The 24,508-nt window shown below is 38.1% G+C and overlaps 2 protein-coding genes across 3 annotated transcripts in view; one reads left to right on the top strand and one right to left on the bottom strand.

Moving 5' to 3' along the window:
* The window catches only part of LOC124411787 (S phase cyclin A-associated protein in the endoplasmic reticulum), a 36,092-nt gene extending 15,969 nt beyond the window's left edge, over positions 1–20,123 (bottom strand). Inside the window, exons 1-10 of the mRNA XM_046891209.1 lie at positions 19,795–20,123; positions 18,406–19,529; positions 17,561–18,330; positions 16,914–17,394; positions 16,599–16,781; positions 16,269–16,520; positions 15,706–16,170; positions 15,496–15,605; positions 15,047–15,170; positions 9,023–9,201 (exon numbers count right to left, since the gene is read on the bottom strand). Of these exons, the coding sequence (XP_046747165.1) occupies positions 9,023–9,201; positions 15,047–15,170; positions 15,496–15,605; positions 15,706–16,170; positions 16,269–16,520; positions 16,599–16,781; positions 16,914–17,394; positions 17,561–18,330; positions 18,406–19,529; positions 19,795–20,005 (3,899 nt within the window). The 5' untranslated portion in view covers positions 20,006–20,123. The remainder of the gene's footprint in view (positions 1–9,022; positions 9,202–15,046; positions 15,171–15,495; positions 15,606–15,705; positions 16,171–16,268; positions 16,521–16,598; positions 16,782–16,913; positions 17,395–17,560; positions 18,331–18,405; positions 19,530–19,794) is intronic.
* A 1,146-nt stretch (positions 20,124–21,269) lies between these two features.
* LOC124411806 (ubiquitin-conjugating enzyme E2 N) lies at positions 21,270–24,371 on the top strand. Of its 2 annotated transcripts, XM_046891255.1 has the most exons (4): positions 21,270–21,323; positions 21,735–21,942; positions 22,372–22,623; positions 22,725–24,371. In XM_046891255.1, the coding sequence occupies exons 3-4, from the start codon at positions 22,379–22,381 to the stop codon at positions 22,933–22,935; spliced, it is 456 nt and encodes a 151-aa protein (XP_046747211.1). In that variant the 5' UTR covers positions 21,270–21,323; positions 21,735–21,942; positions 22,372–22,378; the 3' UTR covers positions 22,936–24,371. The 2 variants fall into 2 exon arrangements, with proteins under 2 accessions (XP_046747211.1, XP_046747212.1); XM_046891256.1 differs by lacking the exon at positions 21,735–21,942 and having other exon boundaries at positions 21,273–21,323.
* Positions 24,372–24,508: the final 137 nt, after the last annotated feature.

Raw genomic sequence — 24,508 nt, 5'->3', positions numbered from 1 at the left:
TCAATACTTCACTCAATCGCGATAATAAAAGCTTTCGATGAATCAAGGAATTCGTTCGACTAAATCATTTTGACAAACTAACTAAACCGAAATTGTTGTATTGAAATTATTGTATTTGGAACAAATAAGGGATATTAGATCGATATTAGAAGAAGTTCAAGAATTACTTTCCCTCTTTGCAGTATAACTATAGGTAATATGAGAAATGAAGTTTCTATTTTTTTGTTTTCCGTTTAGCTCGGTGAGTAATTTGATTATAATGACAGACGATGCCGAAAAGCAATCGAGTAGCTATAATATTGAAGGTGAGTAAAAATCGACGTGCAGTTGCGAGTAATAATTATAATTCGAGTTTATAACAACTGCCGGCAAAGGGAATGAATCACTGGTCAACTGCACGATGATCAGAAGTTGTGAGCCTCCCCCGGGAGGCCAGCTGATGTTTTGAGGAGCATCTGCCCTTTGAACTGTGTGCGGAAGGTGCAGGGTGTGTAGCTAAACTGAGGAATAGAGAAACCTCGGTAGGGGATTTTTCGACGGGACGTCAATTAATTGTTGGCCAGTGCTTTTTAATTTCAAACTAACTCCACGCTGATTCCCAATTCGTCATCGATTACGGAGACACGTCTTTTAATTGGGACTCGATTTATTCGTCGCTGAGTAAAATTGAATTAGATGTTGACTCTCCGTGGCATTTTTATTTTATTTTTTTATTGCTGTACCAGATCGTTGATATAATTGGTAAATCGTATTATTGATGAATTTTTTAAAGCACTTGTATAAATGTTGACGATTCACTGAAACACTTCACATGACGTGAAGCGTGATAAAAAATGTATTTTTCTCTTATTTTGCTGGAGTTTTTTTCTTTCTTTGTTTTTTTTTTTTTTTTCTTTTTTGTAATCTTATACCTGAAAAAAATACGCTGCAACAAATTCTGCAGGACTGATGAAAAAATGTTATTCGAACTGAGGAAGTATTTTGTTGGACCAGTTGAATTTTCTTTTTTGCCATTGAGAAGACGGCGGGTGAATCGAAAATTGATACTTTTTATTAATTTCATTATAATATATAACCAGAAATTGAGCGTATATCAAATTATGTAATAAAAAGTTGAAAAATTGAAAATATCAAAAATTTTTGTAGGATTTTCGATACCGATGCTTCCTTTCAAATGTAGTAGATTCATTCGATTTTACACTATGATGTCTCGTTTTATTCAACAGGCAAAAATATTTTCAAAAAATTTGCTTAAACCACTTTTTTGGATACGTTGGCATTGTTAAATATTCAATTTCACAAGATTGTGTTAGTAATTCCGGTATTTCTCTTAAAATTTTCATACAACTTCGACCTATCGCCGATTCACCATCCCACGAATTATTCATTAAAAATTTAACAATTATCACTGCAGATCTTCAAAAGTTCACATAAAAAATTGCTTAAAAATTAAGACAGTGAAGTGAAGAGAACGTGGTTGTGAATCAGATAATCGATTTTTCCTTAAAATCAAGTAAACTTGAATCAAAATACGTAGGGTCTGTAGAACGGTCTTGAGGGTGAACGTGGATGGTTATACTCGTGGCGTAAAGAGGGTTGCCGGATAGCCGGCGTCGAGACGCGTATAGTATAGGGTATAAGGATAGGAGGGTAGTAGAAGGTGGGGTATAGCAAAGCAACGGAGTGGCGAGAGAGAGAGAGAGAAAAGAGGGAAGGGGCGAGAGAGCTTGCAGAGTCCATTAGCAGATTACCTACCCCGGCAGGCTAAAGTCTCGGCCACAGCGCTCATTCACCCCCCTCGTGTTTTTCCTTTCCATTTTTCCCCAGTTTTCTCTCCTTTCTTTTAGTTTTCTTTTTCGTTTTCGGTTTCCTTCGCCGTTTCTTTTCTTTTCTTTTCTTTTCTTTTCTTTTCTTTACCTCCACCCCTCCACATAATACGTTCGTCTTAAAATCGCATCTAAAATGCCCTACATCTCGCCTCAATTTCCGCCGGGTGACTCTTTACACTTTGGTTTCACCGTGTTTCAACTTTGTGCAACATTGTGTCGCTGCGAGTTCGTTAAATTTCCATCTATTCAACTATTTTAAGACACTTCATGAATTTTAAAGACGGATTCAAGCTCGATTGAATTTGTAAACCTTCTGACCACTAGTGTATAGAATAATTGCACCTCTTAAACGTGACACGTCATTTGCTTTTAGGTCGATGTTTTAGTAATTGAACACTCTAATTTCTCAATTTGTCCCTGATCCTTTCCTCGCCAACGGTTGATCCCTAAAATTTCCCAGATTTTCAGGTACATGGATTATTGTTTGATATAATAATAATAATCCGGCGTTCTCTGCATAATCAATCAATAAGAACCTGTATCAGGATATACAGGGTGTTACCAGGTAAGCACTGCAGTATGCTGGGTTGCCTACCACTAAGGGAAACAAATATCGGTAAAACAGACCTACCGAGTCATAATTACTTTAGTCAAGTTAAGTCGTATAAGCACTTAAACGTAATTCCGGAACACGATCACTGAACAGTTCAGCATAGATTATGAACAAAAAAACAATTTCTTGACCGTCAAATTCATATAACTTTGCAACACGGACAGTTCCAGCTCACTTGCGAGGACTTTCAACGCGCTACGTATCGTTAACTCGGTAGATCTGTATTACCGATATTTGTTCTCCTCAATGGTAGGCAACCGAACATGCTGCGGTGTTTACTTGGAAACACCCTGTATATATATACACGTAGACAACGAAAGTGAGGCACCAATTACCCGATCTGATCCCACCTCGATTAAAACAATCAGAAATGAAGAGGGGTAGGAGAGAAGCAACGTCGGTGACGTCGCGTCGATCGAATTATATCATCCACACCGTGGATATAATGCGTTAACACGTGTAACATACACATGGACAGATTGTGTCAAGAGAAAAGTTAACCTTATAGTACGTAACTATAGTGCAAGAGTAAGTTGAAGACGTTGGATGTGATAGTGGTCCCGAGGTTTTGGGGGATGAGATGAGGAGGAGAATGTGAAGCTGGAGGAGGAGCCGCCGCCCTTCGTTTCACTTTAACAGGATTAGCGCCCGGAAAGTGTTTGCCAACTGATTTTTTTCCTCCATCTTCCCATACACCGTGCTTCCCTGTCCGCCAATTATCTCGTCGTGATTGGCTCTTAAGCCTTGATGATCGGGCGCCGCGGTGTCGTCTTTGTATTAGCCCAACGTGTCTCAGCGTTAAGACGCGACGTGATGATAGAGAGAAGCAACGAGGAGTATCGAACGCCTCATTTTCTGAGACTATACCTATACCTACTTCTTATTATACCAATCAAAACAACCTGAAGAGCCAAAATGAAGAAGACTTAATGGTTTAGAGACACAACTTCTTCCACCGTCGTTTTTTTTTTTCTTCTAAATATGTAAAAACCTGTCGCTTCTGTACCCAACTCCTTATCGCCTAACTTCTTGCTCAACCGTTGAACCATTAACTCTTTGTGATTTCTAATATTATGTATAGCAGTGCTGTGTTGCATGAAAAATGAGGACAGTGAAGTATGCATGTACGGATCTGAATTCCAAATGATGGATCCAATATAGGGAGCGATGATGCAAGAAGTTGTTTGATGTGGGTGAAACTTAATTGGCACTCTGAAGTTTCAATGACTGCTAATCTAAAAGAAAAATTCGGAATGGCCGACGCTTTGGATCGGCTATTCGATTGAATCATTGCATTTTAGGTTCAGACACGTAATTAGCATTCTAAAAACCCCGCAGATATCAAGTTTTGTAATTTCTAACACGTTTGAACGCCATTTTGAATTATTGAATTTTCGCTTTAGGGAAAAAATTAGCGTTGTCAAAAACATCCGCATATCACGGTTCTTTTAGATAAAGTAGTTTCGAACATTTTCAACCACCATATTGGATCCACCATTTTGAGCTCATGAATTCCGAGTTGAGATTCTTATACAATCAACGACCTACAGTTAGATAGTTGGATTAGATTAGATTATACAATCAACTGACCCCGATTAAAAGAGTTCGAGAAAATCGGAGGTAAGGTAAATGTATTTCTCGAATGAATAAAAAACTGAGCTAAAACTTTGTTGACCTTATAATGTACCGTTCTCATTTTTTGCGCAGAATACCAACCACACAGATTTACTACATCCAGAAATTTCGTTTCTCTATTTATATGCAGGACACATCTCACCTGTCTCACACACATCACGCTTTACTACATAGTAAATTCCTAACGAGTGCATGATCCATATCATCTGCTAAAATTTAATGCTCACGCGCCAGGATCGGAGAGCATTAACTGTTTCCCAGAGCGATGAACTGTCTCTAACCTAAAAAAATTATACAATTATGAATCGAGCCGAACTCCCACCGACGATTGTAAAACTTTTTGAGGTTACATACATCGCGGCGAACCGTCGTCTAAATCTATGACGGTTGGTAGCCCTGGCAAACAGTTACCTCTACCTCTCCCTCTCCCCCACAGATTATGGCGCGTGCGCACTTAATTTTAGCAGACGATGGACCATGCAGTCATTAGGAATTCACTCTGTATACGCTTGCAGTATACAAATACGCGCAGATATTACTTGTACCTATCACGGGTGTTCGTATAACGCGATTAGGGACGCCTGCCTAATCATAGATCACCGTCACCCTCGCGATGACGCGACCAAACGCGTGCAATGTTTATCGTATCATCGTCATCATCATCATCATAATCATCGTTGTCTCCGTCATTGCATGTACCGCAGTACAGACAAGGCTGCAGTCCGGTTTGTAAAATGAGTATATACCTACACACGTGTAATAAATGCCCTAGGTGTGTATAATGTAAGGTGTGTGTGTGTGTGTGTTTGTGTTGTGTATTATTATATACTCACGCCCGAACTACTGCTATCTCTCAACTATACCTAGAAGAGGTGCACATCTGTTGTTTTATGAACTCCGCTCCATTATCTCGCGTGTGCGCCTCGACGAGAGACAGTCTGTTTATAGGTAAGCAAACATGATCTGGATGAGGTGTGGGTATGCATATATATATATATGTGTATATATATATAGAAAGAGAGAGGAGAGTGAGAGATATGCGCAAGGGTGGGTATACGTCACAACGTAGGTACGCAGTAGGCGTGTGTTCAATGGATAAAACTTGATGAAAATAAAACATAAATGATAAATAAATAAATAAATAAAAACTATATACAATATTCGCGGTGAAATATATTCTGTAATAATTTATCTGAATATTTCGGAAATTCGTTCGATTTCTTTCTTTCCTTTTGATTCGAGTATATTTGATCATCGAATTGTATATATATACAAGTTGAGATGAGGTTATGTTTTTTACACGGTGAAATGATTTCAAAATAGAATTTTGCGCCATTGAAATGAAAATGATGTAATCGTATTAGGTATACGTGTGCACGCCTCACTAGAAGAAACTGAATCATTTCAAAATCAAAGTATGATACAGCGATAATGAAATTTGAGTAAAGAGTAAAAAAAAACACATTCGATGGAGCTGTTACTTTGTAATATTTGCTTTCGCACTTGTATGTACAATACATACACATAGAATGCTTGATAAAAATTTCTGATTTTTCCCTGCAATATGCAGTAATGGAGTAATAATGAAGAAACGTTTCATTTTCTTAATTTACACCGACAGGAATTATATTATAGTTCTGGTCGTTTCGAAATAGCAATCAAACGATATCCGGTCAGCCAAAACTCGATATTATTCTAGGAATACAATCAAAGTTTAAACACGACGCGTCGTTGATCGAAACGAGGTGAGACTAGACGAGACCGTATACGAGTATAGATTATAACGTAACAGCCGGGGCTGCATGGTGAGTAAAAGGCGTGACTATAGGTTTTCGGGTTGTTTTTTATTTATTTTTTTCCCCCCTCCTATTCTCTTTTTACTTTGGCAGGAAATTAATCATAATCCAGCTCCCTTCCTACACTATATGTATATGTATAATTTTCCCCGCAGACGTTAGGGACGATCATCGTAAGCGTTACCTAATGTGTATGATTTTTTTTCCCTCTTCTTTCTTCACGTTTCGTGGGATAAATTTCACCACGGAATGATCTCACGGTACACCGTGAAATAATTTAGCGATATAGACAGAGAAAAAATTTAACCTCAAAATATTATGAAGATATATGCATTGAATTATCGTTTAGGAAGAAAAAAAAAAAAAACAATCAAATCAATAAATAAATAAAACGAGTATTGGATCAGAGATTGCGCAGATCAAGTTTAATTCGCAGACGCTATTATAATAACCAAAAAACGAAAAAATTCTGCAAATCGATAAGGAAATTATCACAGAACTGTATTTCGATACGAAATCACTAATGCAGATCATTATATACGTAAATGTATATATATATATATAATAGGCGATTTAACCGCAAACGATTTCAAAAGTCCATAACGTTGCGATATATGTAAGTGCATATACGTGCGTCTATTTGCGTTACGATGCTTTTAGACATTTTTTAGAATATATTTGCTTTTGCTGAATATTCGTATAATATCATGATTTTAATTATTTAATGTTTTACTTTTGTTTCGTTGATTAATTTGCTGTAACGTTATGTTATCTCCGTTTCTCTTCTCTGATAATTGGTGGAAACAAAATTCAATCACTTACCAATATCAATTCATTACAGACAATTCAACCTACAGCAGATTGCATCGTACATATATTATTCCTATAAGAGAATTTGAATTTTGTGAAATTTCCACTTACATTTCTTGAAATAAAAAAGAATTGAAAATAACGGGGTAACAGTATACTGTGTAACAAAGAGGCAAACTCGGTCTTTTCGGACCGAGCAGTTTGCAATATGAGTCGTAGATGAGCCGAAGACGAATATTGTAAGAAAAGAGAGTTGCCTCATTGTTGCACGCGATTCTTTATATAACAAGAGTATAGTACGCGTTTTTTGACGAAGCACGAAATTGAGGTTAGGGTCCCGTAATGTCGGATTCGTTCGCAACGGCGCATGCGCGCTTTACAAAAAAGACCACTTTTAACCGTGGTGTGATTATTGGAAAATATCCTCATGACGTCAGAGCATGGTTGTTGGCGCCATTTTATCACCATATAACCTAAACTTTTCATTTTAATGGAGGCAAATGGTAATTCTTGGGTTTTAAAATTACTAGTGTTACATAAATTAATGAAACATAATCAATAATATACTTGTTATACTATCTAATCGCGAAAAAACACGGCCAATGGTCAGCTGTTAGCCTGGTTGCATTAGTTTGACTTTTTTCCACCAGATGACGCATTGCAAAGTGATAATCCCAATACATGCCTGAACTCCTACGGCACGCTCATTTCTTCGAGATCAAAGCCTTCAAGTAATTTTGTACCAACTGTCTAAAAAAAATCCCTATATTGCTAGGGAATTATTTATCTGGCGAACGCTACTCTGCTCGGTAACGCCATCGTGTGGAGACAACACAGAATGGTCAATAGTCATTACAGTTTGACGGTTATGGATTGTGCAAGATACAGGTTATTCGTGATGTAAATCGAAAATAGATTATTCCAAATGTTTTTCGCAGATGAATGTAAAGTTTGTGGTAGAAACAGCGCATTCGTGTACTATGCAATGTTGCGGAAATAATCGTGCACATTGCGTAACACTTAATTTCCGTAATTTAGTTTTTTTTTTCACCTCGCACTGATATTCGAATTATTTAATATTTCAAAAAATAAGTATATTCTCCAGTACACGACGTCCGTAACATTATCACCATAACTGAGGAGGCACTTAAAATACCCGCTCATCTTTTCCTCGCGCAGATTCAACGTCAGAACAATTAATCACCACCGATCTAGGGAATTTTGGCGCCGTTGGTACCGAATTTACTTGAGTCCAGTCCAGCGCGAGAGAGAAACTTCACTAGAAAAGGACTTAAAAGTCGTCTTTGAACGTCGATCAACAAGAACACTTTTGTGCAATATCTGTACAATAATCATACAGAGAGATGTCAATACCTGCGGAAAATGAGGATTCGAGTCCGCAAAAAGGGTTTTTGTTTCGCGTTTTGGGAGGTCCGGAACCGCGAGAAACCCGATGCCTTTCCTTTCTTCTCGACTCGTCGCGTCTCATTTTCTCGTCCGGTTATAAGAGAAGAAGAAACGAGGAAGTTGATCCAGGTGGATCATCTCGTCTCGTTTCTGGTTCGGCCCTAGCGTTACACGAATATATCTACCCGTTGTTACGAAAACAGATTGCGTCTCGTCACTCTCTTTCTCTAACATATGTACCGTATAACTAAATGAGAAGGAGAATTTGTGTGCATGCGTAGAGTTCAGAGAGTCGATAAAGAAAGAAAACATATTTAAAAGAAAATTCCTCAACGACGGTGGTGGTCCGAATTTTTTTCAACATTTTTCGGCAGCTCTCGTTGTACGTAAATTTGATGGAAAAATTATAACACCAAGAAAATTTATTCAGAGTTATTCCTTAGCAAAGGGAAGATCGTCGTTCAAATTTTATTAACTCAACGATTGATCGATTTAATGTTTAAATCTGTCGGCAGTATTTCTTCAACGTTTCAGGCTTCCCAATAATTTTCGATTGTAAAATTATCTGACTTTTCGATTCTGTTCTGACGAAAAAAATTACTCGAATCGAAGTAACGAAGAGAAAAAAATTTCGCCAATCGTTGCAGATTATATTTTTTTTACATACTAACTAGTTTTTCTATTCGAAATTGAATCACGCAAATGCAAAAATATAGCAAATATTTTGGTAAAACTGTACAGTCACTATTAGAATAACATAAAAATCTAAGTTTCAAATTACGAATGTTCTTTCAAAAAATTTTACCAACTTTTCCGACTTTTTATAGGTTCTTTAGGTTACCAGGTTAGATTGGCAACCGTTTTCTAGTGCGCAACAGTGGATATTTCAAAGCACCAAGAAGTAGTAGGATAAAAAATAAGACATCACTCACCCAATGACCTCCTGAAGACGACTATGAATGAATGGTTTGTCCGGTACGGAAATCACCTCCTGGACAAAGAGGCTTGAGATAAGCTGCATCACCGCTGTCGCCACTTGACCACTTCCGGTCGAATTATTGTTCGATTCGTGGTTCGGCGTGTGAGCATTATTATCGCATCCGGTAGCTGCCTGAAAATAAATCACTTGATGATTTTCTGATCGCCGAATAAATGATTTTCCAACAATCAGCAACACCAGTTACTATTACACAAATTCGAAGCAACAATAATTATTTAATTATTGAATTACTGTCTATCTGAAAAATATATACATATTATTTAAAATTGCAGCAATTTTTTATTGGTGAAAAGAAAAACTAGTTCACATTTATAAATTCGCATCTATATCTCAATCGGTAAAGGGAAAGGAATTTCGTTGTAGCATGAAACCATCGTCTCGGTTTGTTAGATGGGGGAGAGAACTAAATTCTGGAATTGAAACCGGATGAAATGGGAATTGAAAAACTGAGGATGAATTTCCGGCCTCTTCGTCTCTTTGCCTAATGGCCCGGCAGTATCCGAGCGATTTTTATTATCTGGTTTATAACAACGGACGAACGGGGGTTTCTTGGATTATGTCGTTTTCCTGCAAACTGCACACGGATCGTCGTCTCTGGACGGGATCACCGCAGTTAGTTTAGTTTAGTCAAGTAAACCTTGTAACCGGGGGATCGAATCAGATCGGAAGGGAACGAGGTCCGTTCTCAGGAAAAGAGAGAAAAAAAAAACGAGGGAAAATTTCAACGACCATTCGAAATTGAATCCCTCTTTTTCTCTCTGCATAAAGCACCACCGCCGTTTCTCGGGCAACGTCCGAATCGAATAGGAAAATTCAATTTCCCCAAATTGCTAAACTCGAATCGCCCTTTTATCCCTCTTTAACGTTCATCCAACATATTCGTCTTAATTAAAAAGATTCCTTATGCATGTCTTGACATAACGTGTTCAGTATTGTTGTACCCAAAAAATTACTCGCTGATTCATATAAATTCTTCATTCGATTCAGATAAGTAGCGCGTTTTTACTTAGCGTGCCAATGGTTGAACCGATCGCCGACGTTGTTTTTCCCGTATCGAGTATATTGAAAAAAAAAAAAATTTGTTTTTTTTTTCTCCTACTTAGGTAGAAAAAAGTAACTCACTCCGTCGCATTAATAATAGCTCCATATTTACGGTTCGGTCGAATAAATATCTCAGTTACATGAAAAAATATCTTCTACATACGTATACGGTATACATACATATATATATATATATATATATATATATATATACGTTGTCGAAATTTACGATAATTGGCTAATTTTTTTCTTTGTTAATTTTTTTTTTTTTTTTTTTTCTTCGTACTGAATTCTAGTGTAATAATTTAGCCCAATTAAAGAAACAAGTTTTAAATTGAATCTGTATAATTACCATTTTTACTAATGTCTTGGCAAATACCGTAGACACAGTCAAGTCGACGTGATATATTTTATCGAAAACTTTTAGTATTCTGTACGGTGACAAATAATGAAAAAAAAATAAATAAAAAAAATCCTTGTGAATTTTAAACGAATTTTCAGGCAACATGAAACTCATTTCAATTTACTGATTGCCGATTCACGACAGATTTATCACACAGTTGTACAGAAATAAACAATTGGTACAATTTTTCACTTGAATAAATTTCATTTTAACATTTTAAATTTTGTTTCGCCAAAGATGTTTCTTCTTCTTCTTCTTTAAAAAAAAAAAAAAAAAAAAAAACTATGTACACGATTTTAATTCCCTGAATTTTTTAATTTTTCCCAAGGAATTAGTTACGTATGTAGCTATTTTTGTTTTCTCTTCAGGTTTTGAAAAAATGAGAAAAAAATTCATTGAGGAGAGAGAGAGGAGGAGGAAAGAGAGAAAAAAAATGGCGGAGAAAATAAGAAGAGAGGCAAAAATCAGATCTACAAAGCACAAGGGAGACGCCAATAAATAAGTAGCCATAATAATTCCCACCACGTCTAGATTCAACGCCCCGAATCCCAAAGATACTTTGTACACGTCCGTCTCTCCCTTTCTCTCTGTTCTTGTGCGTGCTGCGGCGTTCGTGACGTCACTAAAAGCTCTCTCGCCGCTAATGCATTTGCGGGAGAACCGTAGTCCCCGCACGGCAGCAACGCCGTGGAAAAACAGAGAGAAAGGGAAGGAGAGAAGAAGGCAGAAGGGCCAGACACGTAGAGAGAAATGAAAAGGGGCGAGAGGATCAGCGTCGAACAGTGACGCAACGGTAATCGCGCAAAATTATATTCATAATGTCATCATATGTGTAATATACAGAGTGAATTTCTAAGGACTGCATGGCACGTCGTCTACTAAAAATTAATGCGCACGCGCCGTAATCGGGGGGCAACTGTTTGCCAGGGTGACCAACTCTCGCTGATTTAAAAAATTTTTACTGCTGTGAATTGAGCACAACTGCCAACGATAAAGGTCAAAATTTGATCAGACTGAAGTTGTTAACCTTTTCAGAGAAATTTTTATTTCGCAATTGTACGAATGTCTGAATTGCACTAAATTATAGTAAAAGAAAATGCACTCATACTTTGAAAACTTTACGGTCACAAAATCACTATAAAATTGAAAAATTTGAAACATTTCGTTACATTTACGTTACTAACTTCAGTTTCATAAAATTTTTGAGGTTACATACATCGCGGCAAACTGTCGTCTAAATTTATGGCGGTTGGTCGCCCTGCCAAACAATTGCACCCCAGATTATGGCGCGTGCGCAGTTAATTTTAGCACTTAATTCACTCTGTATAATTGAATACGAATAAATCTGAGTTGTTCGATTATCGAGAAGAGTGAAAATTATTACTGATTTCTCCAACTTATTTCTACTTTTTGACTTGTCATCATATTTGGTGATGTAAGAAAAGTATTGATTTTCGACGAAAAACACTTTTTTTCTAATTTCAACGAATCGCCACGTTTTCGAACTTCTCGAACCTTCGAAAACAGGTTTTTAGAAAAATGTCGACTTGTCCGACGAATTCCCGGGATTATCCAGGAAACGATCCGACGACAAAATTTGAAACTTACTGGATTTTACAATCAAATGATAGGCATGAAAAATTGGTATATCTCGTTTTATTTCAACTTGCAGTTCCGCCTGAAATTAATCAATTTTCACTGTTTTACCGACAAACATGTACTTTTATCTCCGTATTAATTTTTCTAAATAAACGATTAAGTTTTTCCCAGTTTCTATATTTATTTAAAATCGTTTTTAAAAATTTCTTAATTTTCTTTCAAAACTTCTTCATTTGTCTGCCAAGTCCTTATCGGTTTCAGATTTTTCGTTCATTCATTCTCGAAATCATCGCCGAAGTTTGTCGTACAGACTAACGAACTCTTCCCTTTTCATAGTGATGATATAATAGTACAATCGTAAAAAGTATGGGCTGAATGAGGAAATAATGATAAAAACAAGCAAAAAACAAAAAACAAATCGTCTGAACGCAGCGATCTTGTAAAAAAAACGTGGAATTTTCGTTTTCCGCTTTCCGCGTAATTCCCGTAATGCGTCATAATTATTCTTAATAATTATAAAAAATATATATGAAGGCAAAAAAAAAAAAAACAAAAAAAAAAAAAATAAAAAAAAAATGGGTAACGAATAATTTCAATATTGGAGAAAAAAGTCAAGGCGGCCAAATTCAAACTCCACGCATACTTATTAATTCGTTCACGCATTTTAGACGCGCGGACACACACAAAGACGGGAAAGAGAATCTTAAGAAGGATCGGGATCGTCAGAGCGAGACGTGAAAGAGAAAAGGTATACGTCTTATGAAATCGGTCCTAAATCCACGTAATCCTTATTTTGACAGGGTTGACATAGTTGACAGGCTGACAGGGCGACACGGGCTTCCCTGCGGTACGTGGAAACCGCCGCATAAGTATGTATAATGCCTACATTAAGCCACTTATAGGGTGTTAAAAAATAACCGCATAGATTTCAGAAAGTAAAGATAATTCGTATTATTCGCTATATATTATTACACGTTGCGAGGAAATTAAGGTAAAAAATTTTTACGATAAAATTGACTGATCCTGTATGCTGAAATCAAAATTAAACACGTTCGGAAATTAATAAATCAATTATATGTATATCGAAACAAATAATCACACGATGTTTCCACCGAGCAGTTAATCCATAAAATTTACATGAGCCGATAATAATTTTTTAATAATAAATTCATCGACTTCACTTCGTTTTTCCGTTCATTTTGTACAATTCTTTGTTTTACTAATTGTTTCTCCATCGTCCATACTCTCGGAATAAATTATTACGGTCAAAAAATGTCCTCCGATTAACGCGAAGAAATCCGAGATCCGGTTTTCGAACGAGATATATTTATATCATAACATTTATACGTGCTTAGGTATATTTACAAGTATGAAACGCGTCAAAAACCATACATAAAAAAATTGTTCAAAGTATATATGTATAGTGTATTCCACCATTTAGCCCCTCTAACGTTTCTGTGATAATTGACAAGTAAATCGCGCATAACGTAACCCAAAGCTGTGATCCTTTGTGCGTTTTCATCAGATTATGTATATACTTGACGAACACCGTGTAGAAATATAACGAACGCAGAAGAGATTATTGGCTTAGAGAAGGAAAAAATAAATCAATAAAACCAAATATCGGTCTACCGAAACGATTAAATTTATACGCGAAGAAAGAAAAAATAACAAATTGTACGAAAGAAGAGAAAAAAAAAAAAGAAAAAACAAAAATTAACAAATGAGATATCGCTCGTGTCTCGCATTAATGACTCCCTCTATACATGCGCACGTAAGCCGGTAGGAATAGTTATGTGCGGTCATCGAGCATCAAGGCCTCGCGATTATTGTTCGCTTCGCTTCCTAATCCTCATTATATTCTTTTATATTGTATCTCAGTGTCACACACGTTCTACACGATGCTTCTTTCGTTATATTAAATTAGTTGCGCAACAACCGGCGCGTATCTGTGACGAATGAATTTATAGCCCAGACGTAAATCGAACGAAATAGAAGAAAAAAAAAACAAAAACTATCGAATGAAGAAGAAGAAGAAGAAGAAGAAAAAAAAAACTGAACGATGTATTAGATACATAAATTAATATGTTTAACCTTTTTTTTTATTCGGTTTCTTTACGACGATCCGAAACTTGACTCAATGCGAATCAATTTTTTATTGTTTTTTCACCCTTGTTTCGGGTAATTTTTCTACTAATTTGTATCGATAAATTTTAGTAGAAATGACTCTGAATCTTGAAAAATGAATTACGAAATATTCAGTCGGTAATTGAGTTGATTTTTCACCCGCTGACGAATTATTTCGATACGATTTTCTAGCGAATGAAAAGTAAAAGGTATAGAATAAGGATGAGGTGAATTAAAAACGCAGCTTTGAATCTTTGAATGGTTATACCCGGTTGCTGGTTTATTCGCCTTCGTGGCGCCATCCGTTGGAATAGTCTAGGACTAGAAAGAGCGCATTTCGATCAGCACGGATGGAATGAACAAAGAATTGATTCGTTCTCTCATTTGATTAGTTCGAACGAGAAATCGAACAAATGCAATGAAAATAGCGATAATAGGCATAAAACGTATGACCTTATTTATAACGGTGACGATAAAATGTTTAATTGCAAAATAGCAGAATTTTGAAAGTCAACTTATTGTCATCAAAAATTTGAAGAATAGCTGAGAATAAATTGCTGTCGAAAAGTCTTGTCAACTTAGTGAAATAATTAATGGGATTTTCATTCTAAATGCAGTGAAAATTTCCCGTCACTGTCATTTCGAATCCACGCGTGACGTAGAATTGTTAAAAAAACAAAAATCCTTTGAATATATCGTTTCAACGCAAATATTTGTGTGTAATATGAAGTCTTCAAAGTATCGCTCAAATCCTGTTCCCAATTGTACTAAAGTTTTGTTTCTCACCTCTAACCACTGGAGAAGAAGGTCGAGAATGACGAGGATCTTGTTGCCCAATAAGACGACTTCGATGTTGCCCAAATGTCCGTGAACAGCTGCTTTGTAGACTTTGCAAACAGACACGACGCTCCTGGGAAATGAATAAAATTTTTATTAAAGGACGATGCATCGCGAAATCCTTGAATCGTCATTTCTCAGAGTATCGACAGGCAGTAGTATCAAAAAATTGACGATGATTAAAAACGAAATAAAATTAACAATGTCGTGAAAAATTGCACTGATTCTTAAAAATGACAATCAAACTGAAATGAAAATTAAATGTCGCAGGAGAGTGAAATCCTAGTCTCTTAAATTTCGTGCAATCGATTTATCCATCAAGGTTGAAAAATCAATTGAGCAACAAATATTATTCACAATGACTATTCGATGTATTTATAAAAATAATTATTACTCACTTGTTGGGAAGACAATGTCCTGCATTTTGTACATTCAGTCCAAGGTTGAGCAGGTTCGTCAATGTAGCGAATCCATTCAGAGAATTGAAAGCATTCTGATCCGAAGCGCACTGAAATATTCGAAATTTGTACGAATAAAATATAATGAAACCTGGAGGTTTTAGATTTAGATTTCACACAAACAGACGTATCCGCAACTTGAAAACTTACATATTTATTAAAGGCCCTCGATATCTCGCCGACGCAGCGCTCCAGTCCAGCAACAGCGACGCTTGGCCATGCAGTTTTTCCATGATTGTGGCAAAGTCTGTCCAATTCCTTGAGATTCCTTCGAAATTTGGCCTTGTTCGCCGATTCAACGGACGTCTGAGGCCCTCCAGTCTCGGCTGTCTGGGTGTCTTCCCATTCTTGTCCCCTCGCAGCCATTCTCTGCTTCATTTTCCTGCACCTACGCTTCAAGGCCTTTTGTTTCTCCTTGGCAGCCTTGGTATCGTTCGCAGGATTGTTGTTCGCGTTGTTGTTGTTAAGGGAGGAGGTTGGAACATCGCGTATCTGGGCGATATTGAACCGCTGCATCTCGTCTCTCGGCGGTTCTCGACCATCGTGTATTTTCCTAACCGCCTCCAGGTGCGCCTTGCTCTTAAGGTGACTCAGAAGTTGCACTTCGTTGGTTATCTGAATTTCAAGAGCGGATACAAAGCGCTGGTTACTTTCATTCCTCAATGAAAATGGTGATAGTATTCAAATTAGTACCAGTAAAAAAATATGCCTACCGCTGCGATGCATAAACAACACTGCTTCGGAGCTGGGTAAGACCTCAAAGTTGGCGGAACCTCCTCGCACCTCAGTATAGAAGACTCCACAGCCCTCTGTCTTATGTGTTCAATATTTTCGCCGTGTCTCCTAGCCGATTCTTGTTGCTTGTGGGCTATTTTCTTTTGCAGTTCTTCCTGATTGGCCAACTGAGCGGCATGCAGAGCCGACAATCTTTCTTCCCGATCTCTCGCCTTTTCTCTGGCCAGTTCCTGCAATTTCACTCAGTGTATTGCCCTGTATCCTCTTGTAGTTTCTCATTCGTTTACTTACTGCACTCAACTACATACCTGTCGCTCCTTTTCTCTTTCCAGTTGCATTTTCCCGACACGTTCCTCACGTTCTCGACGAACTTGTCTCATCTTCTGAATCCTCAGCTGTCTTTCGACCTCCAAGGCACGTCTACGTTCTTCCGCAGCCGCTTCCTTCGCCGCTTTCTCTTCTTGTCGACGCTGACGTTCTTCCTGGATACCCTGCATAAAATCAGAACAGTAAATTCACTTGAACGAAAGCTTCATTGATTTCTGATTTGAATAAGATCGTAATATACTATCAAACTTTTTACGTAAGTTCTCAAATCTTGTGAAGAATCCTGTAAAAATTACCTGCAGTCGTTCCTCCTGCTCTTGACAAAGTGCCATGAAATCGTGTCGTTTATTTTGCGCCTCAAGTTCGTTGATGAAAGCGATTTCCTTCAATTTTGAGTCCTCATCATGTGCCTTTCTGACGATTTCTAGCAAATGTTGAGTCCGATTTTCTTCAGCTCTCTTCAGCTTGGTCTCCATCCTGATTCTCTTGTCTTCGATCAACTGATTTTTGGCACTTTTAACGTCCTCAACTTTGTTCAGAAGTTCTCTGAGCCGCTGAGATTTCTCCATTAATAATATCTGACGTTTTCTCTGCGCGCAAGCTTGCTTAGCTTGATAACGACGCAACGTTTCTGGCAAAGATCGCTTTCGGGATGGTGAAGACAGTTTTTGGTGCAACTCCAGGGCTCTGCCGGGATGCCGAGCCACCAAAGCTTGGAGCTGAGCCAAAGTGTCGACTCTTTCAGCCCAAGACATTCCCTCAAGCATGTTTTCATACCTTGTAAAAAATGGGATTGAATTGTTTAAAATGATGAATAAGTATTTGTAGACATGATTTAAAATTTCGAATGCAGCTCAACCTCACGTAACACAAAAATATTATGAATTGCTAAACAATATCCAGAAGTTGAACTAAGAATGATGGTAACGAAAACGTCTATTACCTGTCTTCAAGACTGATATCGTCAGTTGAATCGTTTAAAGTTTCCAGAGGCTCGTCTCCTTCAGTTTCCAGGACAGTTTCACCGTCGGTTTCGTCCGTTTCAGTGTCGACATCAATTTCAGTGGACTCAAGTTCCTGTATTTGTCTTTGCAGGAAAGCCTCCTCGTCAGAGAGTTGCTGGGACCTCTGAGAATCGGCTTCTTCTCGTTTTTGTTCCTCCTCTAATATGACACGTTCTCTTTCAGCCTGTGCTTCAACAAACTGCTGAATTCTTCTCTCCAGCAGTTCGGCTTCATTCTTAAAAATAGCTGCTATCGTCAACGTGGAGTTGCTTTCATTTTCGCTAAAATCCAGGGAGGTAGTTGATTTCTTCTGGCTATCATCACCCCTGTATTTTGTCTTCAGTCTCTTACTGTCTCCCTTGGTTATTTTCTCAACTTCGTTTATTATATTCTTCCCTGTCTTCCCATTTATAGATCTCTTCTTCACCCTCTGACCTCCGTCCGGAGTAGAACAGCTCTTTTTGCTCTTGTCCAGTGGAGAACTTTCCATGGGCAATGCCGGCAGGGACATCGCGGTACTCGGCTTATGGAATCTGGTGGACATGTTCAAATTGTGCGTACTGCCTCGTCTGTAACGACTCCTCACCGTCTGCCAACCGTCCTTCTCATCTTTCATCTTAACTGTTGACCCCTGCTTTGTCAAAACCTCAACGGAACCGCCAAGTTCCTTCGTTTCATCTCCTCGGGAAAATTCCTGTGTTTGTACGGTCTGAAAACAAAAGAAATATTTAAACCCTGACGCCAATGCCAATTAACAGAGAAATAATTATACTTGAATACTAACATTGTTCGAAGAAGCAGGCTGCAATCTCCTTCTAACAATAACGGATGTTCCAGGTCTGGCTCGTGAAACATTTGTGCCTCCTTTCATGCACAAGGAGGTTTTGCTTCTCACTATTTTTGGAGTTTCGGTTAAATTCTGGACTGGAGCAGCAGTAGCTGGTCTCATCCTCGAGACAGTAGAATAAGCCGGCCTGACTGGTTTAGTAGATTTAGGCGCAGCTTTGCTTGCGCTGTGTTTTACGCCAGTCTTCTCATCTATGTTATCAGACTTCGTCGAAGCTGTGTCTTTAGCTTCCTTAACGACGTCGCTGCCATTTTCGACCCCTAAAATATCTTCACCATTTACTTCTGCCACACCTTCGCTAGATTTACTTTTTACGTTACTTTCCAGCGGTAATTTATCAATAATCGCATTATTGCTAGTCGACTTTTTACCGTCTTCTGTATTAGGGACAGATTTACAGCCATTGGACAGTTCGGCCTGGGTTTTCGATTCGCTTATTGCACCAGACTTATTATGACTTCTCACCTCTGTCCTTTTGGAGGGAGTTTTGGAGGCAATTAATTTCAAAGGAGACGATTTCCCCTTATTCTGAACTGGCTCCAAAACCTTTTCGTTAAGATTTTTGGACTTGTCTTTGAAGGACTTTACCTCGTTTTTTAAAACACTTTCAGAAGTGTTTCGCAAATCTTTCCCAGGCCTGTTAAGACCAGATTCTTGATCCTTGATCGGTGTGACTTTAGCCGGTATATCAGTGACGATTACTTTGTCTTCAATAATCGTTTGATCGACTGGACTCTTGCAGGATGATCCTGTAGGACTCGACCTTTGGACAGGGCTGATCGATTTCTGTGTTCCCGACGACCCCCAAGCTCTGCCGGGAGAAGTTTTTCTGACCTCCCAAGCTAGCGGCACACGCCTTAGTGGAGGCTGAGTGCTCTCGTAGGCCCATTTCACTTTGAACCATTCTATCAGATTGTGAAAATCACGGGTGTAATTTTCAAGGACTAGTATCACCTCCTTACACTCGGATATGCTCTCATCCTCCTCACATGTCTGGTATATTCCATCTACCGCACGCTGAAGATTGCCGAAAAGGAAGGCCCAGTATCTGGCCTGAAGTTCTAAAAAGGATTCATAGAATAATGCATACACAAAGACACAGTTGGTGCAAAGTAAGAAAATTTGGCAAAATCACGAACAAAATGAGCGATTTGTATGAAATAAATGAAAAGCGAGTCGAATATTGGCAGTAACGCCCACAGATTAATAAAAATAAGTCAAATATTGATAGCCAGTAACCTCTGATTCAAACATATTCATAATAGCTTGATAGTAAAATCAGTCCCTTTTCTTTCCAATCTATTTTTCTACAATCGACCAACTCACCAGATTTTTTATCTCTTCCTGTTGACGCTGATCTTACTCTGGTTGTTGGCTTTGAACATCTTTTGGTCGGTGTTGGCTGAGAGATTTTTGGAATGCTTGGTGGTTTACGAAGGACCTTTTCACTGTTATTTGAGACAACTGGGACGTTGAATGCTATCAAATTGCGGGCTGAACGACCTTCTTCTTGAATAAGGAGTCTGACATCAGCCATTCCTACCGTATATTATTGATACTCACGTACGTGAGGGTTTTAAATGATTTTCAACAAATGAAATAAGGAGAAAAGCTGCTATGGTAACGTCCAGTCTGTGGGGAAAGAAAATTCAATATGATGCATTTCAATAGAGGTAAAACTCAGGGGGTGGAAATTTAGCAAATTTTCGGATATCAACGACCTAAGTACAGATCAAAATGGCCAGACAGTGAATTTTTCTTGGCTAAATCATTTAATCAGCAACGACAAATCTGGGTGTTGACAAAAGACGAGAATTAGGGGCTCGTCTTGCAATTTGCAAGTATATTTTGATAATTTTTGCAGGTTAGGTGGGGGAACAGATCAAACAATAGATACCCATATCAAGCTGAATCACCGACTAGCGAATTCTTATATTTAGTTAAATTAATTAGGTCATGTTGATAAATAAATGATAAGGACGAGCATCGTGATCTTGAATCTTTGATAAAATCGGCAGAAACGGGCGATAATATTATTGTAATTAACTGCGTGTGAACGAGGCAGACGTCTGTGACGAACTTTCATGTAAATTTGTATGTAAACATTGCGCTGTTGATAATACGATATATGTGTGTGTACATACATTGCATCCATAGAAAAGTGCAGATACATACCAACGAGAAATTCTGACGCTCTGCCTAATCAAAATAGATCGATGATACTTTTTATTTATTTATAACGACGGGTTAACGAGACGCGAGGACACGCTTGAAACAATGACATGACGTCTACGTCCTCCTGACGCATTTGACTTTTGAAACGATAATGCTGACAGGTCCGTGCTCTTCTGTTAATCCTTACCGACAGAGCCACGCTCCGTAGAACAAAAAGCGGTCTGACTTTACCTACTCGACGTAATTGACTTGACACCAGCGGCAAGTTTGATCCGCGTTACAAATTGAAATCAATTTTCGTTAGATCTGACCAATGAAATTACTTTAGTATCGATTTGTGTCATAAAATTGATTTAAAAGGTTAATTAGCTCCCAGCGTTGTCAACAATCTTTTATCTCTTTTGCACTGCCGAGTTCGTGGGTGGCCCTGCCTCTGTCCTAGGGTGTTTTTAGAGCTTTTAAATAATTTCGGAACGCACTGTAGGCAGCTCTTTCTTGGTTTATTCGCATTTCTATTGGTCAAAAACTCGGTAGCAAAATACTGTGACAGCATTTCGCTTCCCGTGAAAATCCAACCAAACACTGCGGCAGCATTTTGCTGTCCATGAATGTCTAGACTCACGCTGAAGTTCCGGACCGGTGGCGTGTGGTTGGGATGCCCTTGATTTGTGGCGTCAAGGGTAAATTTTTATTCTACGATCTAATTCATAAAATAGTTGCGCAAGTGAATATTGCAGCTCATAATATGCCGGTCAATTTTTGTCGATGATTAGGGTTATCTGAATATCTTATTTGTCGCAGCGAGCGAATGAAATTATAAGAAACGTGGCCCTGAAGAAATTTACTGAACTGAATAATATTATCCACCATTCCCGTTCCGCTCCACTGTCGCCACCTGCGTATAAGGAAGTTAACTATCGAAATTGCAAGAAACACAGAACCTAGCTGTGGGTACATACACTTGATCGTGTTGAAAAATTAAAATAGTTTTCATTTCATAATAGAAATCGAAGACTAGGTACTAATAGATTGTTTAAAAGCCTAATTTCACTGTCCGACTCGTGTTAACCTAATTTGTCCTTAACCAAGAGGTGAAGAGTCTACCGAGGTATCGGCGAACGCCAATAGAAAATATAAAGAGACGATTAAACCGCTAGCCGAAAGTAGTACACCACCACCGAGGATCTCGCGAGAGCTGGCAGGAAATCACGAATACCCTCAGGACCATCAGTAACAGTGACGGAGTACGCATACTGCCAGACCTTCGGGGTGACGCGGGCACATTTTTTAAACCAAAATGTACGTACATTGTTACAGTTACTGTTCCGCAATGCAAACACCCATCGCTTGCCAAAGCACGAACAGCGGCTTCGATCTAATGTCGAAATAACTCGCCGCCCAATGATATACTCCTTTGTTTACTCGAATATACTGCCGTCATCCTGCTTTCGCGAGAGATCGCCGTAATTTTTGCCTTCCTTTTTTTTTTTTACTCCCATTATTTCTCGTTTTATTTTTTAATCAGAGAATGAAAAATTGATTACACTGATTCGTGATAATAATTTGTATGTGTACATATCATTGCTGTAGACTTTTGGATTGACGTATATGTACTTTGCATTTTGCTTCGATTGTAAGGTTATTATTTGCCTGTTTATTCTTCTCAGCTCCGTTCCCCGTTCTTGTCGGATACCGATTTCATCTTGTTGTTCATCGCTTTTCTTACAGATTAATAATGGCGGACCTGCCACGCCGTATAATAAAAGAGACGCAGAGATTGATGCAGGAGCCGGTTCCTGGCATCAGCGCCGTACCAGACGATGCTAACGCTAGATACTTTCACGTCATTGTAACGGGTCCCGAAGACTCACCGTTCGAAGGCGGATTGTTTAAACTAGAATTATTTCTACCAGAGGACTACCCAATGTCAGCCCCCAAAGTTAGATTTATTACAAAAATATATCATCCTAATATAGACAGGTATGCTTCATCTGTTATTACAATATATTCGTAAATGTAAACTGTTGAAAAAGTTGAACCGATAATTAAAACGCTTGATCGTATTGTTTTCACGCGACCAGATTGGGCAGAATCTGCCTGGATATATTGAAGGACAAATGGAGTCCTGCTCTTCAGATAAGGACAGTACTGCTGTCAATACAGGCTCTCTTGAGTGCACCAAACCCTGATGATCCATTAGCAAACGATGTCGCCGAATTGTGGAAGATTAACGAAGGTGAAGCGATACGCAATGCCAAAGAATGGACCCGTAGATACGCCATGGACAACTGATCTCAGTCTGGTCCGTTATCGGAGCCTTCCTCTCGCACGCATGGCGCATGGCAGAAACACCAATGCCTCATCGTCCCCATCTTACGATCCTCGTTCCCGTTACCACCTTGTTCCTCCTAGACCTTGAACAAATTGCACCATCACCCTGTCACCTTCCTCCACCAGACTAACGTACTATCTCAGCCCCTGCTGTTGCCACTGATGCCGTTGTCGCTGCCGTTACTGCTGCTGCTGTTGCTGCTGCTGCACCTCTGTCGAAAATTTTGCTATTTGAAAGAATAAAAGGTTTTTTCTAATAAAATTATACTTATTATAATTAAAATGACAGACTGCATTTTCTATTATCGATATTATTCACACAGTTTTGAAGTTTAAATTTATTTTCATTCTATAATCATTTGTTCAATTTTTTCACTCTCTTGATTATGTGTCCAAATCGAATAACGGCGATCAAAATCAGAACAACAGACTTCCACATTGACACAAATACTCGAAAAGAGACATCGGTTCCTTGCGCTTTTTTTTTTTTTTTTTTCTTAACTGAAAGGAAAATGCTTTTATCTCGACGAATCACAGAGTTGTTATTTCGAACTTCGCTTCTAGTGACGTGTGAGAAGATAGAATCCATAGATCGACTCTTCATATATGTGATACCAGTTTTTAGGTGAATGGCAGAGCTGCTGTATACTAACTGGTTGAGCACTCATAGATGTGGAATATAATAATACTACGTGATTTTACCATATAATAACATAGACAATCGTCAGTTGAAATTTTTACCAGTATTTGATGCTGGCTAGCATTTTCATAGACTGCTACTAGTACTACCACCACTACTACTACCATTACTACTAAATTGTTGGGATTTATGCAATTATTAGGATTTTTTTATATATGTGTATGAATATTTATAAAGTACAACGAATTATAGTATCAATTGTACATACATAGTTCCCCTTGGGAAAGAATTGTACGTACTTGTAACTGTTGCTGCCTTCTAGAAGTTAGTCACTATATTTACGTGTAAAAATTATCAACTGCAGGATTTATTTATTGAAATAAACTCTACTAGAAGCTAATTATTTTTATTTGATGCTTGGATAGATTCAAAGCATGTATTTTAAAATGAAAACAAAGAATATTACCTACTCAAGTGCAGAGACGTGTAATCTGAATAATCTGGTCATGCGATTACCTAGTGTTGTGAAGAATAGCGAACCAATATAAAACAGATTATAAATTGATAGCCGATAGTTTGGTATACAGTAGCGAAGCCGTGATTATAGTATGTTATACATACCTATATAGAGAGAAAGAGAGAGTGATAGAGAGAGAGAGAGAGAGAGAGAGAGAGAAAGATCATCGACCATTATTTAAGGAACTGCAAACGAAGATGTACTATATTTATGAACAATAAAATGATGATATGAACTGAATTATTTGGTCAAAGTGTACTATACGTAAAAGTCAAAGGAGCTGGTAATGAAATATACAATATTCCTTGATCTACATCCATGTATGTGTGTATAATAAGAATAATTATTACTAATATATGTATACGTGTAATTTTTCT

Source organism: Diprion similis, chromosome 10 (genome assembly GCF_021155765.1).
Source record: "Diprion similis isolate iyDipSimi1 chromosome 10, iyDipSimi1.1, whole genome shotgun sequence".
Lineage (NCBI taxonomy): Eukaryota > Metazoa > Arthropoda > Insecta > Hymenoptera > Diprionidae > Diprion > Diprion similis.
Note: the sequence above shows the minus strand (reverse complement) of the source record. Positions and strands in the feature narration are given on the sequence as shown.

Bases quoted from the DNA above. Each gene is read 5' to 3' on its own strand.
- LOC124411806 (XM_046891255.1), top strand. From the start codon at position 22,379: ATGGCGGACCTGCCACGCCGTATAATAAAAGAGACGCAGAGATTGATG. The intron at 22,624-22,724 runs GTATGCTTCATC...TCACGCGACCAG, and splicing joins TATCATCCTAATATAGACAG to ATTGGGCAGAATCTGCCTGG.